The sequence below is a fragment of the Centroberyx affinis genome, unplaced genomic scaffold (assembly GCF_046629955.1).
Source record: "Centroberyx affinis isolate AG114_WGS23_722 - 3 ecotype Tasmania unplaced genomic scaffold, CSIRO-AGI_Caff_v1 ptg000319l_1, whole genome shotgun sequence".
Lineage (NCBI taxonomy): Eukaryota > Metazoa > Chordata > Actinopteri > Beryciformes > Berycidae > Centroberyx > Centroberyx affinis.
This window is the reverse complement of record NW_027278995.1, coordinates 270001-285000: the sequence shown is the minus strand read 5'-3', so window position 1 is coordinate 285000 and position 15000 is coordinate 270001. Positions and strand designations below refer to the sequence as shown.

The 15000-nt window shown below is 42.9% G+C and overlaps 1 protein-coding gene across 1 annotated transcript in view; it reads right to left on the bottom strand.

The window, feature by feature from the left end:
• Nucleotides 1-15000, bottom strand: part of syn3 (synapsin III) — a 141344-nt gene that overhangs the window by 2717 nt on the left and 123627 nt on the right. The window contains exons 8-10 of the mRNA XM_071515179.1: nucleotides 11574-11716; nucleotides 9552-9626; nucleotides 7887-7989 (exon numbers count right to left, since the gene is read on the bottom strand). Coding sequence (XP_071371280.1) covers nucleotides 7887-7989; nucleotides 9552-9626; nucleotides 11574-11716 — 321 coding nt within the window. The remainder of the gene's footprint in view (nucleotides 1-7886; nucleotides 7990-9551; nucleotides 9627-11573; nucleotides 11717-15000) is intronic.

Below are 15000 nucleotides of genomic sequence, written 5' to 3'. Positions count from 1 at the left end.
TGAGAATATTTTTATTGTCAGATATGATTTTGTCCAGAACTCCACGACTGTCTGTATTGTAGGCAGAGAGATAACAGAGAAACTATGATCAAAACAGTCATTCTTCTACATTCTCTAACAGTGTTCACTTCTTGTAAATGAAACAATGCTGAAGTTTAACAGTTCATCAATTTGCTGGGGACCCCCTGGAACCCACTCAAGGACACCTGGTGGTCCCCGGACCCCACGTTGAGAACCACTGCTCTAATATACTGACAGAACTGACGAGTGACAGGTTTCTTCCTCCGGCCGACCTGGACTCAGACTCACTGGTTCTCCCACTAGGTGGCAGCGTTGCCTATCGTATCTCGTTCAGTTCAGACCCATGATGACATCACTGATAATGGACTCGTTGGTGTTTTGCCAGCTGTGACGAGTCATTTTACCGCACATGAGATCACAGCTACAGGACGCTTCCTCTCAGTAATGGAGGCACTCTGGAGTTGTCCTGCAGCACGATTTACAGCCGGATGCTCTGAGCTTTACTCTGACTTCTGCTCTGCCTGTTCCCATGAACACTGCTGCTCATCTGAAACGTCCTCTGCATCCCCATCTGCTATTTCAATGGAAACAAACACATTTCTACTGTACAAATCTATTATCTAATCTATTATCCTGTCTGTTTTTTTCAGATTTTTCTCTAAGATTTGCTTTTTACTTGTGAAATACTGAACAGTTTTCAGCCTCTAGGTGATAATTTATCAGATGAAATAACCAGAAAAGGGAAAATCAGTCCTTGGTTGAACTGTTAATGTAAATGTCAAATGTTCATGTAAACTCTTAATGTAAATGTACTTAACATTGCACATTGCACATATCTGTACATAACCCCCTGCACATATCGTTTTTATTTGTATTGTATTTTCTATATTTAGTACATTTGTTTACATTTTTCTTATTCTAATTAGATTTTATGTTGACACCTGCACCAAGAGAAGTTCCTTGTACATTGTCCTTGCCGAATAAAGTTTCTGATTCTGATTCACCACTTTGCATACGCAGCCTGTCACGAGCCAAACGGGTTGAGAAGCACTGGTGTGTTTTCCCTCCAGACCGAGCTGAGCTGACATGCTGTAACACAAAACTCTCATCTGTCAGGCTGCTGCTTTGCCAGATCGTCCTCCTGCAGCTTCTGACGGCCTTAAAACGGACCAAAAGTTGAATTTCCTGTAAAGTGTGGCGTTTCTCCATCGGCCACAGCTGTAAATATTATGTTGCCCCGGGCCCGACTTGGAAGGGCACAGACCGCGTTCACTGCCACACAAATAATTAACCTAAAAAAAAAAAAAAAAAAAAAACTTTCCCAGCAGTCCGGCTCACATGCATGAGCACGTGTGCTGGAGAGCCACGGAGCGCACGGGGCCCCGGGGCCCGCGGTCCGCCAACCGGCAATTTAGCACCAAAACAAACAGGAGCGGAGAGGAGTGCGGCTCGCTGCAGATCCCCCGCCGCGGGCAACGTCCCGCCTGGGCAACGTCCCGCCCGGGCAACGTCCCGCCTGGGCAACGTCTGCAGGGTGAACCCCTTCCAAACTAACTCTGCTGCAGCTGATTTCACTAAGCTGTCCCCCCCCCCCTCTTCTTCTTCTTCTTCTTCTTCTTCTTCTTCTTCTTCTTCTGGTTGAAGCTTGAAGTGCTTATTAGTGGAATCAGCTGTTGGAATGAAATCCTGCAAACTGTTGCTATCCTTCATGGCACATGACAGTGACACACACACACACACACACACACACACACACACACACACACACAGCAGATGCTGGGAGCTGTGGAGAGTCAAGGGCGTTTTATACTTGAATGAAAATGGCTTCTCTGCATGTAAACTGATGCTGTTTGATGTATATTTGGGGTTGGAAAGTGTCTCTGTAGGTGTTGCTGCCCAAGAATCTCAAGTTGGCGTCGAGTCTATGCGAGTCGGGCACTGTGATTGGTCGATCAACTCTTGTGCGTGATTCCAACATTTCAATATTTCAACATGCTACACGCACATCAACGCGCTTTAATTTATGTTTACATTATGTTCGACTATAAAATGCACTTCTGGGGGTAAAACCTGTTGAATATCAGACCAGAACATGGTTCTTTAGGCTTGTACAATAGCACAACCTTGTTTTGTGGCATAAAAACCCTTTCAGGTCTCCACAGCACCGTGCAGAACCCACACAGAACCTTTAAAGAACCCAGCAGAGTCCCAGCATGTGTCTGCAGGGTTTTCCTAACAAACAAACTCTGCAGCAGCTGATCCCACTAAACTGTTCCCTCCTCCTCCTCCTCCTCCTCCTCCTCCTCTGGTTGAAGTTTGAAGTGCTTATTAATGAAATCATCTGTTGGAATGAAATCCTGCAAACTGCTGCTGCTGCTGCTTCCCTTCATGCCAAAACACACTGATACATAAATACACAAAGACACTGCAGATGCAGGGGGAAAGACCTGCTGCTGCTGCTGTTACACTTAATAAAAAGGGTTCTATATAGCAATGGTTCTCAATCTGGGGGTCGGGACACCCAGGGGGTCGCAAGAGAATTGGGGGGTGGCGAGATGATTTATGGTATAAGAAAAATACGTATTCATGTCATACAAATTCATGATCATGTCTATTTTTTTTTTTAAATACTGACTAGTTTTCAGCCTCTAGTCCTTCTCTGATATCAAATGAAACGACCTGAAAAGGGGAAATCATTCTCTGGTTGGACTGTCTTTGGTCGTGAGTAGGCATCGCTTCGTTTTATGGGGTCACAAGCCTAACAGGTTGAGAACCACTGCTATATAGGGCCAGAAAATGGTTCTTTAGGCTTCTACAGGAGCACAACCCTGTTTAGTGCCACAAAAGATCCCTTTCAGGTCTCCACAGCACCATGCAGAACCCACACAGAACCTTTAAGGTGCTGTGAAAGAACCTTTTTAAGAATGCGTGAAATGTTTCAACGAGAAATAAAAGAGCTTAAAGAGAGACAAGTTAATTTATCTCGTTATCTCGAGAAAGCAAAAGGCAGATTTCTAATAACAAGATAATTTATTACAAGAAAATGTGTAGTTTTGTTTGCTGCAGTACAGTGATCTTGAAGGCTGAAATCAGGTGTGATCAAATGAACCAGACACTCATTTTCGAGTTCTCCATAATTGTCCTGGATCTCGAGGAAACAAAAGTCATTTTCTCGTGATAAATTATCTCCTTATCTCAAGAAATCTGCCTTTTGTTTTCTCGAGATAACGAGATAAATTAACCCGTTATCTCGAGATAAAGGCATTAGAAAAATAATTGCAAGCACGGCCGTTCTCAGCTTCCGTAGCATCGGGTTTTGTTTTGCCATTTCTTTTATTTGAACAAATCGGAGGGTCCTTTGGGTTATTACAGTTCCACACAGAACCGCTACTCTTACCAAAGAACCCTTTAAAAACCCTCCTGTTTCTCAGTGTGTACCCAGCCTCTTGGCGAGGCGAGGCGAGGCGGTGAGGCGGGCGTGGCGCGGTGTTTTGGCCAGTTGAGTCATGACCACAGGGGAGTGAGCAGAGGACTGGCAGGCTGAGCGCCGGGCCGCCACTTCAAACGGCGTGCGGTGGCGAGCAGAACCCGGATCCACCCTGCTGATTTATTAGGATCCAGAGTCACGGAGCAGAGGAGCGGAGCTGCCAGCGGCCTCCGGCACACAGAGAGAGAGAGAGAGAGAGAGAGAGAGAGAGAGAGAGAGAGAGAGAGAGAGAGGTGTTACTCTGCTCCTTCACCGAGCTCGTCTGGACAATGTCCTCCGGGACGGGTGAGGTGCGCTCGTTCAAAACACCGGGGCGAAAAACACCAGGGAAAAACAGTCTTGTCTTTATTCATACTCCTCCTCCTCTCCCAGCTTGGTGATTTTCTGTGATTCACTCAAAGTAAAAAAAAAAAAAAAAAAAAAAAAACCATGTGGAAAGTGTATCTGCGTGTATCTGACAGTACGCTATGTTCCCTCTCTCTCTCTCTCTTTATCTCCCTCCGCCTGTCTCTCTATCTCCATCTCCATCTCTCTCCCTTTATCTCTTCCCGAAGACACAGCAGCCACTCATGACTGAAATACAGGAAGTCATGATACTGTCGGAGGCTTTGGATGAAAGCCTCCGACAAAAGGCTCGGGTTGTGCTTTGTCATGTCATGTCATTGTTGAGGTGTGTGATGTCATGTCATGGCTGTGTCACGATTTTCATGTCATGTCATTGTTGTGCCGTGATTTTATTTATTTATTTTATTTAACCTTTATTTATCCAGGTTAGCCTCATTGAGATTAAGAATCTCTTTTTCAAGAGGGACCTGGCCAAGAAAAGCAGCACAAAGTTACAGACGCCACAGCAAACATCTCATCACATCACATCACATCACATGATGTGATGTGATGTGATGTCATGTCATTGTTGAGTTTTGTCACGTCATGTCATGTCAAGTCATTGTTGAGTTGTGTGATGTCATGTCATGTCAAGTCATTGTTGTGTTGTGTGATGTCATGTCAAGTCAAGTCATTGTTGTGTTGTGTGATGTCATGTCATGTCAAGTCATTGTTGTGTTGTGTGATGTCATGTCATGTCATTGTTGAGTTTTGTCACGTCATGTCATGTCATGTCAAGTCATTGTTGAGTTGTGTGATGTCATGTCATGTCAAGTCATTGTTGTGTTGTCATGTCACTATTGTTGTTTTGTGTCATGATTGTCATGTCATGTCATTGTTGAATTGTGTGATGTCATGTCATGTGATGTCATTGTTGTGTTATCATGTCATGTCTCACCATTGTTGTTTTGTGTCATAATTGTCATGTTATGTCTGTATGTATTATGTCACACGATTGTTGTTATGATTGTCATGTCATTGTTGAGTTTTGTCATGTCATGTCATACAACTGTTGTGTTATTTCAAATCTTGTCATCGTTGTGTTGGGTCATGTCATGTCATGGTTGTGTTGTGTCATGATTATTATGACATATTATGTCACATCATGCTATGCTGTGCTTTGTTGAGTCAAGTCATGTGATGTCATGTCATTGTTGGGTTGAGTCATTATTGTCATGTCATGTGACACGCTATGCTGTGTTATGCCATGTGATGTCACGTCACGTCACATCAAATCACGTCATTGTCACGTCAAATAAGTTTATGGACTGAGGAGATTGTTATGTCACCCGCGGTTTTGCTTTGTTGTGTCAGGTTTCGTCTCGTCTCATCACGCCTCGTCACATCTCCTTCTCTCGTCTCGTCACGACAGTTATAGTTATAGTTTATTAAGATCCCCATTAGCTACAGCATTGCAGCAGCTATCCTTCCTGGGCTCCACAAAACAGACTTTACATAGTGACAATGCAGCCATCACACTTACATCATAACACATAACATTACAAAATAAACAGGACAAAGACTAGAACACACACACAGACAAGACAAGCTCCTGACAATTCAATAATCAGAAATAGACCGTTTCAGTCTAGTGTCCCAACACATTTCAAATCATAATACGGTCCATTTCACGCTAGTATTCAATACAATAATCAAAGATACATGAAATTAGTCCGTTTTACTCCAGTTTCCCGGTCCACAACTCAGACCCTCCACGGCCACAAGACACATCAACCCAATCAAACTCATATTTGTATTTTATTTATACTTAGCCAAACCAGTCCTACATCTTTTCAACGTCTCTAGTCAAAAGATACTGTTTAACTAAAATTTTAAATCGAATTTTACTGTTTTCTTGTGCGATATGTCTAGGGAGTAAATTCCACTCATGCACAGTCTCCTCAGTCTATACATTTCTCCGGTGCGCCAACTGGAAGCTGCAGTTTGCTTTATGTTAACATCAGCTGCAGTGGATTCTGTATGAAGTGACTGTCTGCAGCACATCACTTTTCGTTTCGGGAGAGTTTTTGTGGCTGATGCCTCGTCTGGAACAAAAAACAGGTTCCCACTGCGAGGGACAGACTCATCCCTGTCCCCGCTAATTAAATTCCATCGTGCTGAAGAGTGACAGAGAGATTGAGGAGAAGGAGGAGGAGGAGGAGGAGGAGGAGGAGGAGGAGGAGGAAGTCTTCTTCGTCGTGGAACATTGTTACTTGACTGTGTCACCAGTTTCTCTGTCCAAACAGTCCGGCTCTGAGTCTCTGGGGAGCCGCTGGATATTTCCTGAGATAGAGGCGGTTTTAAAAAAAAAAAAAAGAGCCTGGTTTTCTCAGCGCTGACCTCAGCCAGCCTATAGACAGAGGAGGAGCGCTGTGATGTCACGCTCTCCCGGCCTAAATATGGGCATGTCAGCGGCCCCAGACCAGCCCGTCTCCTCCTCAGAGTGGAGGGAACACGATGTGAGGCCGCTCTAAAAATGAAACGGCGTTTATGGACGATGCCAGGAAATATCAGTCTCTTTAAACAGAACTAACTGCTTCTCTCTTGAGTGGAATCCTTAAAGGAAAATTCCACCAATTTCGATCAATCTGTGAGGTTCAGTTCAGTTATTTTGGGGAACGAGTGTTGTAATTTACCGTTTTGCTGCACCCACTTTCCCCCCCCAACTGCCTCGCCCACTTCTACTTCAATTACTGATTTCCTACATTTCCCAGAATGCCCTTTGACAGCCCACAGAGAAGGTGCCTGAACGAGCCTAAAAATTTCGGCTGTGGGTTTTCGGTGTAGGTGGAGAGAGCGATCGTGACAGCAGAGAGTGAGAAAAAACGAAAGTCATCCCCCTTTCTTTTAGACAAGTGCTACATGAATAAAGATGATTATGATTATTATGACTATTACTATTGTTCCATATGAGAAGCTCAGAGAGACTGCAGTGACTGTTTTATTCTCCCGTCTGTGTTTGGTCTACACAGTAATCGTCTCTCATTGCTCTGATGATCCGGTCCGGCTGCACCCTTCCCTCTTTCCTTTCAACATGATCTTTTACCTCAAGACTTCAAAGAACAACAGCATTATCAACAGGAAAACAGACAGACTGAGTCACAACACTGCTGACACTGACCCTGTGTCTCAGCATGCGTTGTCTGCCATAGTTTTAGTTCTGGTAAATTGTCAAAAACTGGTGCAGCACCCCAATGCACCCCAACGAAATATCATAGCAAACTGGGGAATAATTGGGTATCTGTCCTTCTATCCACCCATCTTTTCAGTTCAGAAAACCCCGTATCTCCAAAATGTCAACTTTTCAGGAACTAAAGAAAAACAGCATTGTTTCAGCTTGATCACAATGCGTCTTTGACTTTATCCTGTGGATTTTCTTTTGGTTTCATAAGCACTAGAGGAGCATGTGGAGTTACATGCTTTCACAGGACAGCAGCGAAATATACTGTATATCAAAAATTTGCATGTCAAATTAAATATACAAGACTTATAATAGTTATAATACTAATAATACACCCATTTGTCCCTCTACAGATGTAGCCTTTGCAAAACTCCCAGTGTTTACTGCACTTTTTGAAAAATCGAATTACTCGAATTAATCGCTTATCGCTCTTATCAGCCCTTGAAAGTTAAAGTGAAAGTTCTAGTTGATGGTTGAAAGACAGCAGAGCTTTGTGTCGCAATATATTATTTTGTTAAAGCTACACTAGGCAACTTTTCCACTTGAGGCGCCAAATGGCAGCGAGAGACGACTGTGTGAATATTTTGGACTTCAAAACCCAGAGATCATCATCATCAACTCCCTAAATGTCTTCTGCTGTTTAGGAGACAGTTTTGGATTTTGCTTTTAAGCTTTGATTTGTCACATTTAACATAAAAATCGTGCCTATTGCAGCTTTAACATTAAAGAAAGAAGTTCGAACTATGCAGGGTTAGGGTTAGAGAATAAACCTCAGACTGATAAAAGTTGAGGACATGGTTAAAAGGACCTGACCTCGATGATGTAGTCGTTGCCGTCTTTTCCGTGGACGGCCTTCACAGCACAGATGTCGAGGCCGCCGAACATCTCAGCGCAGGAGTCGACCCACAGCCGATATCTGGAACAGAGAGAGAGAGAGAGAGGGAGAGAGAGGGAGGGAGAGAGAGAGAGAGAGACGTCCATGACTGATAAACCAACAGCTGAAGACCAAATAACTTCTCACCCACTCCGGACAAGATCATGAAGGACGAGCTGGTGGCTGTTTGTCTCCAACACATAACCAAAACACTTCCAGATAAGGTTTGAAGTGTGGATGGACGACTGCAAATACACTGGAACTGTAATATTGATGGTGTGATTTTCAAATTGCAAGACAGACTTCATTTATCCATAAAGAGAAAGCTTCCTAAACCAAACCTGTATACAATCACTGGACTACACTAATCAACTTTCATGTCACAGAAATCTTTCAAATTTATTTAAATCCAAAACGTCAACATCATATTCCCCTCATAAGCAAATTTTTGTTTTTTAGCATTTTTAAAGGACAGCTCCATGTGTGATTGGATTTTTTGCTCATTTCCTGCATTCCCTGTTTCACATCACTGTAGATGGTTTTCCAGCTTTTATCACATTAGGAGATATTTGCTATTTTTCCTTCCTCTTAGTTTTTCAAATAAATATTCTGAAACCAACCCATGTCTAAATATTATCACTCAATCCCAGTAAAGAAGAGGGCATCAATTTTAAGATGTAATTGTGTAAAATCTAGTTTTAATTTTAGTTTAATTTTACGTACTATAGCTAGTGGAAGAGCCTTGCTTTGGTTTCTCTGTTGGCTTTACTGGGTTGTGATTGACAGGAGGCGGGGCCTAGCGTTTTCTTTGCTGTTTGGAATTGAATGAGAGTGAATGAGCCGGAGAGGTCTTGGAAAAACGGATTTTAAAACCTCTTTGATCATGGCACATGCATGTAGAAACAGTCAGAATTAACATTAACGGGATGCAAACTGTAAAAAATTTGTAAAAAACTCAAATCACGCTGGACTTGTCCTTTAAAAAGAATAGAAAAAGCTGTGAACACATGTATGGCAATTGATAAATGTGAGATTCAGCGAAAAAGAAAAAGATATACTCTCTTATACAAGTGTTCCAACCACCTAGGAATGACCTACTACACCCTAGCAACCACCTAGAAACACCCTAGCAACCACCTACTACAACAAGCGCCCTAGCAACCACCTACTACAACAAACGCCCTAGCAACCACCTACTACACCCTAGCAACCACCTAGAAACACCCTAGCAACCACCTACTACTACAAACGCCCTAGCAACCACCTACTACACCCTAGCAACCACCTAGAAACACCCTAGCAACCACCTTGTACACCCTCGCAACCACCTAGACACACCCTAGCAACCACCTAGAACTCCCTAGCAACCAAGTTGAAACACCCTAGCAACCTTAACGTGGACCCTGTAGCTGTTACCTTGGTAACAACTAATGGGGATCCAAATAAACAATAAAAACCACCTAGAAACACCCTAGCAACCATCTAGAACGGCATCTTAGTGGGTATTGTGCAGCAAGCCCACGCATTTTCTCCAGGAAAGGTATTCTAGTTTTTCTTGTTGTTACATGTTTGAAATAAACAAACATAAACATGAGTCCGCTCACCTGTCAGTCATGGCGATCTGTTCCAGCATGGCGGAGCCGGTGTTCGCTTTCCAGTTTCCGGAGATGGACGTTCTCCTGAAACCAAAGACAAAACATTCAGCCAGTCATTCTGCTGCACGCTCCAGCAGAACTCAGTCAGTCAGAGCTGCGGTTGGTGCAGCTGAATAGAAATCCTCACGGGAGATCTTATCGTCGGTTCTTCGCCGATGACGAGCGCGGTCGACGCCTACATGATGTTTGTGTCACGGCCGTTTGGAGCGCTTCATGGCGAGGCGGAGGAAGCAGCTGAGATAAGGCGAGAACACGCCGTTCCTCCGCTCCGGTCAAGCAATTGTTTAGACGCAGCAACATGAAGGCTGAAGGGTGTTGACTCACAAGTTCATTGTTGCTGTACGCTCCGCTGAATTTACTGTTGAATTCTCTTGCTCCCCAGTGGGTGTGAGGGTTTGAAAGAGCAATGGGACTCTAACTGCAGGACAAGCATTGTGTAATTATTGCAAAAAACTCCCTGGAGAATCCCAGAAAGGACAAACCTATTCTTATGAACTTTCGACTTGGATTTATTACTTTTGTTGCACTGTGAAGCAGTTTGTGACAAACCTGTTCATTATTATTACAGATACATTCAGTGACTTCCACAGCTTGCACTAGCTAACCACGTCACCTGATGCTAACTGATGAGTATCGCCCTCTACTGCCTGGAACTTGAAACTTCCCGATAAGAATATATCTCTGAGAGGAAACACTGAATATTTGTCTTTTTTTGGTATGAAAATGGTGAAAAATACACCGCTCACCCGGTATCAGACTTGGCTGAGGTGCTGGAGCTACAGGATATCAAACTGAATGAAAAAAGCATCCGCACACTCAAATCTGTGCAAGAATCTTTATAATATGCAAGCTTTTCGGTCAGAGACCTTCTTCAAGGCTGGTATGAAAATGGTCAAATTTGAAGAGACTGAATATCAGCCATCAGTAGCTTCAATACAAAAATATATCCGTATCGGCCTTTAAATACATCAGGTGAACCCTACACGTGGCTACTGCTCTTTGACTTTTTAGGGCATACGAGTCCATCATTACAAACCCGTGTTTTGCAGCCAAATGTTGTTCAAACCCACAGAACTTTATTTTAAATTCTAGTCCAGATTCCAAGGTTTCCAAAGATACAAAATATGTCAGGCTGAAATACAGGGACATGTGTAGAAAATGAAGCACAAAACATCTAGAGTTTTTCCATTTGATGTAATGGTGCCCGCCATGAAAAAGTAGCGTGTTGGGTTTGAATATTTCACTCAATATAAACAGCTGGAGCTTCAGTGAAGCGTTGGAACATCAGATACAGAAAATGTATGTGACTTTGTTTACAGTATGGAAAATTTTGGAGCTAGTTCAGTCATTATCTACTCACCCTCAACGCAGTTCAAACTCTTCAGACTCTCTCAACTTTAGGTTGTTAGTCCATAAAACACTCTCTGGAGCTTCCGATCACAACTCGCTAGGAGCGTTCTCCAAAACAACCGAAGTCGATGGGGACCGATCTTTAGAGTTCCGAAAAAGAGCAGAAAAAGAAGAGAAAATATCCATAAAATGTCTTCATACAGCTCCCGCAAGGAACAAGGAAGTGGAGGAGATTCACGACTGTGCTTTTCGAGCTCAACTGGCTGTAGTGAAGATTTGCTGTAAATAACGGCGTCAGTATCGGCCTTTTCCACTCACTGTGCGATCGCTGGATTCAGGAGACTTGGATTATGCTGCAAGAGCTGTATGGAGTCATTTTATGGATATTTTCTCTTCTTTTTCTGCTCTTTTCTGAGCTCTAAAGATCGGTCCCCATAGACTTCAGTTGTTTTGGAGAACGCTGCTACAAAGTCGTGCTGGAAAGTTCCGGAATTGTTTTATGGACTAACAAACTTCACCAGAGTTTCAACTCGCATGAGGGCGAGTAGATAATGACTGAATTTTCATTTTTTTTGGGTGAACTATTCCTTTAAGGATGCCTGGCAGTCTGAAGCTCCTTACATGTAAGCCTTGTAGTTGCCGCCGATCTTCTGGATGCGGATGTCGTACTTGGACTGGACGTACGGCTCGGAGGTGGCGTAGGTCCGGGCCAGAGCGACCACGCTGGTGATGTCCTGGAAGTCCTGCTGGCTCTCCACTTTGATCTGCGGGAGAGAGACGCCGCTCGTTAGAGACCCGGACGATCACAAAGCTGCCGGTCGCCGGTTAGAATCCCACAGGAATGAGACAGTTAAACGTTAATGAGAGGTTCCAGGACCGGCTTTGAACTGCGTCACTCCCGTTACGCCTCCCAGGTTAGGTGATTAGGCTTTAGACTTACACAATGGCAACCCATCGACAGAAAACATTAACAGTTAATTGAATTTTTGGTAAACACTTTCTATGAAGCCAGTGTCTATAATACATTATAATCATATACTTATAACACATTATAATGCCATCATAATGCATTATAAGTATAGTTAATCATGCATAGACAGTTATGTTTTATAACATTACTCAAAATCTGTTAGAAAGCTTTTCATTTAAGTGGTAATGAAAACGCTTTATAACTGATTGTAAGTAATGTGTTTATAATGTTTTTCACAATTTTTCCATTAGGTAAACAAGGTCTGATGGCTCCTAACGTAGGAAGAAACAGCTGGTTGCCATTCAGTATTTAAAAGGTAATCAGTAAGATCCTTTTTTATTCAGTCTCCATCTTTGCTGTGGTGTTTCTGCTCTGCACTTCCCACAGATCACCTGTCAATCAAACAGTGTGGGCAGAGCTTGGATTTTCTGTTGCTGCAGTTTGAGTTTCTCTCTTCTTTGTCTGTTCAGTCATGGTGGCTATCACTGCTCATGCTAACTACCCAGTTCTTCTTCTGTTGATTCCAAACAAACTGGAAACATAAAACACATCACTTAAACTTACATTTATTTATATGAAAATGTTGCAGATTATTACTGTAACTGTGTTAATAAACAGCTCATATCAGCTGTGTTCCATCAGTCCATGGGAAACAGGGCAGCTGGACAGACACACTCATTAATCAACCAATCAATCAATGTACGGAGGACTGTCAGTGCCCGATGTTTAAGATGTAAAACCAGTCACTCATCACCATCCATCTGCCTGGTGTCATCACAGCTCTGCACAGAGAAACTGGTGGGAACGGTCAGCGGAGAGAGAGAGAGAGGGAGAGAGAGAGAGTGAGTGAGTGAGGGAGAGAGAGAGAGAGAGAGAGGGACAGAGAGAAAGAGAGAGTCAGAGAGGGAGAGACAGAGAGAGAAAGAGAGCGAGAGACAGAGAGGGAGAGAGAGAGACAGAGAGAAAGAGAGAGAAAGAGAGAGCGACAGAGAGGGAGAGAGAGAGAGAAAGAGAGAGACAGAGAGAGAGAGAGAGACAGAGAGGGAGAGAGACAGAGAGAGAAAGAGAGTCAGAGCGAGACAGAGAGGGAGAGAGAGAGACAGACAGAGAGAGAGAGAGAGACAGAGAGAGAGAGAGAGAGACAGAGAGAGAAAGAGAGTCAGAGCGAGACAGAGAGGGAGAGAGAGAGACAGAGAGACAGAGAGAGAGAGACAGAGAGAGAGAGAGACATCAACAAAGAAAGGAAGGAGAGGGAAAGGTCTGGTCATTGTATGCTATAATAGCAGGAAGCTGGTTTGCCCTCTTTGGGTTTTGACTTTTCACTCTGTTCTGTTCTTCTGAAGTTTAAAGTGGATTTAAAGGTCTTCATTTATTTCAGTGAGTGACGCTCAACACACTCTGCTCACCACATGGTAGGAAGTGCATGTGACATCATGGGAACACTATGAATTGTCATCTTTCATAAGGTCTGTAATGCAATCTTACTGCTAGATTGAAAAGAAAGAAACAACGATTCTAGTGATTCCACACAGAAAAATAAAGGTTTCTTTAAAGAACCTTCTTTGGAGAGAAGGTTCTTTAAAGAACCATTTCTGCTCTCCTTTGCTTAGACTCCTGCATTGTGTTTTTGTTTATCTGCTCCTGTATCGCCTCATTTGCAATTGCACATTATATACTATATAGAGGGGTTTGGTTATTTTCCACATTTTAATATCCCAAAGAACCATCTTGGAAGGTTCTTTGTGGAACCAGAAATGGTTCTTCTACGGCATTCTACTGTTGCTCTCACAAAAATATATAAAAATATATAAAAATATAACTTGTTGCTGCCACAGTGGTTGCATTTTGGGGATCCTGGTAAAGAGCCTGTCGACAGGTCAACCGATCAGAAGTAACACCTTACAATGAGAGCCAATCACAGCTCAGCTGGCTTGGTCCGAGCGCGGTAAATTATGGTCTGCTGTCCAATTTTAAACCATTTCATTACTTAATTGAGACAATGAACTGTAAAACCAAAAGTAGCATCAAACTTATATAAAATATATAGCAGCACTTCACATCATGGAACACAGCTTACAGGGTAATTACTGTGTATGTAAGCAAGGCACCAAACGAAAGCTGAGACACTTGTGATGACTTATATGTGATGATCTGTGAAGTCTTAGGAGCTTTTTGAATGAGGCTTTTTGAAGGTTTTAGGTTTGGGTTTAGTGCATTTGCACATACATAAAAGTCCTAAAACACTTAAAAAGAGAAGAAAAAAAAGAAATACAAATTGTGCGGCTGGGACAAAGAAACCCCAAGAGGCTTATAAAAACATCTCACCCCGAAAGAAACAGGCTGACAAAGACAGACACAAGTGAGCTGGGAAAGGGAAACCAAATAAAAAAAAAATGAAAAAGGAGGAGAACGGTACAAAACAGTAAACTACACAGCAGGTTTTAATGTCCAAACGAAGGCTGGGAAGCTTTGATGGTCACTGTGGGCCAATAAACGACGCTGTCACTTTGAAGAGCAATAGCATGCATGTGTGTATGTGAGCGTGAAACTCTGAAACCCACATGTAAAGTAACTGAACTACTGTAAAGCCACTAGAGCCTTTTTCTCAGAAGAGGCAAACTGTGGCAAACAACTCTAATTTTTCAAACGACTACATTCCAGACCAACAAGAACCTGATCTCACACAAAAAAACACGACTTGTTAACATTAAATTAGGTGTTGGCGGCCCGTAAAGAGTCAAAATTACATTACATGAACCAAAAAACACTCTCAATCCATTTTTACACATTCATTTTCCAGCATCTCTCTGAGCCTTACCAAGAACAGGCCGTTTCTGTCGCCGTGTCTTTAAGGCTCATTAATATTAACGACCCCTCTCTTCTTATTGGCTAACCGTTTCCAGAGTGAAACGTGAGACGCCGCGGCCCGGCGGCTACAGGTAGGGAAAACTCTCCGGTAATAAACAATGACAACCGCTCAACCGCTTTGAAAAAAACACTTTGTTAGTCTATTATTTCTTACAAAAATGATAATGAGCGAACCTTTGTGACGCCACAAAGTTACGGAAGTCCAAACGG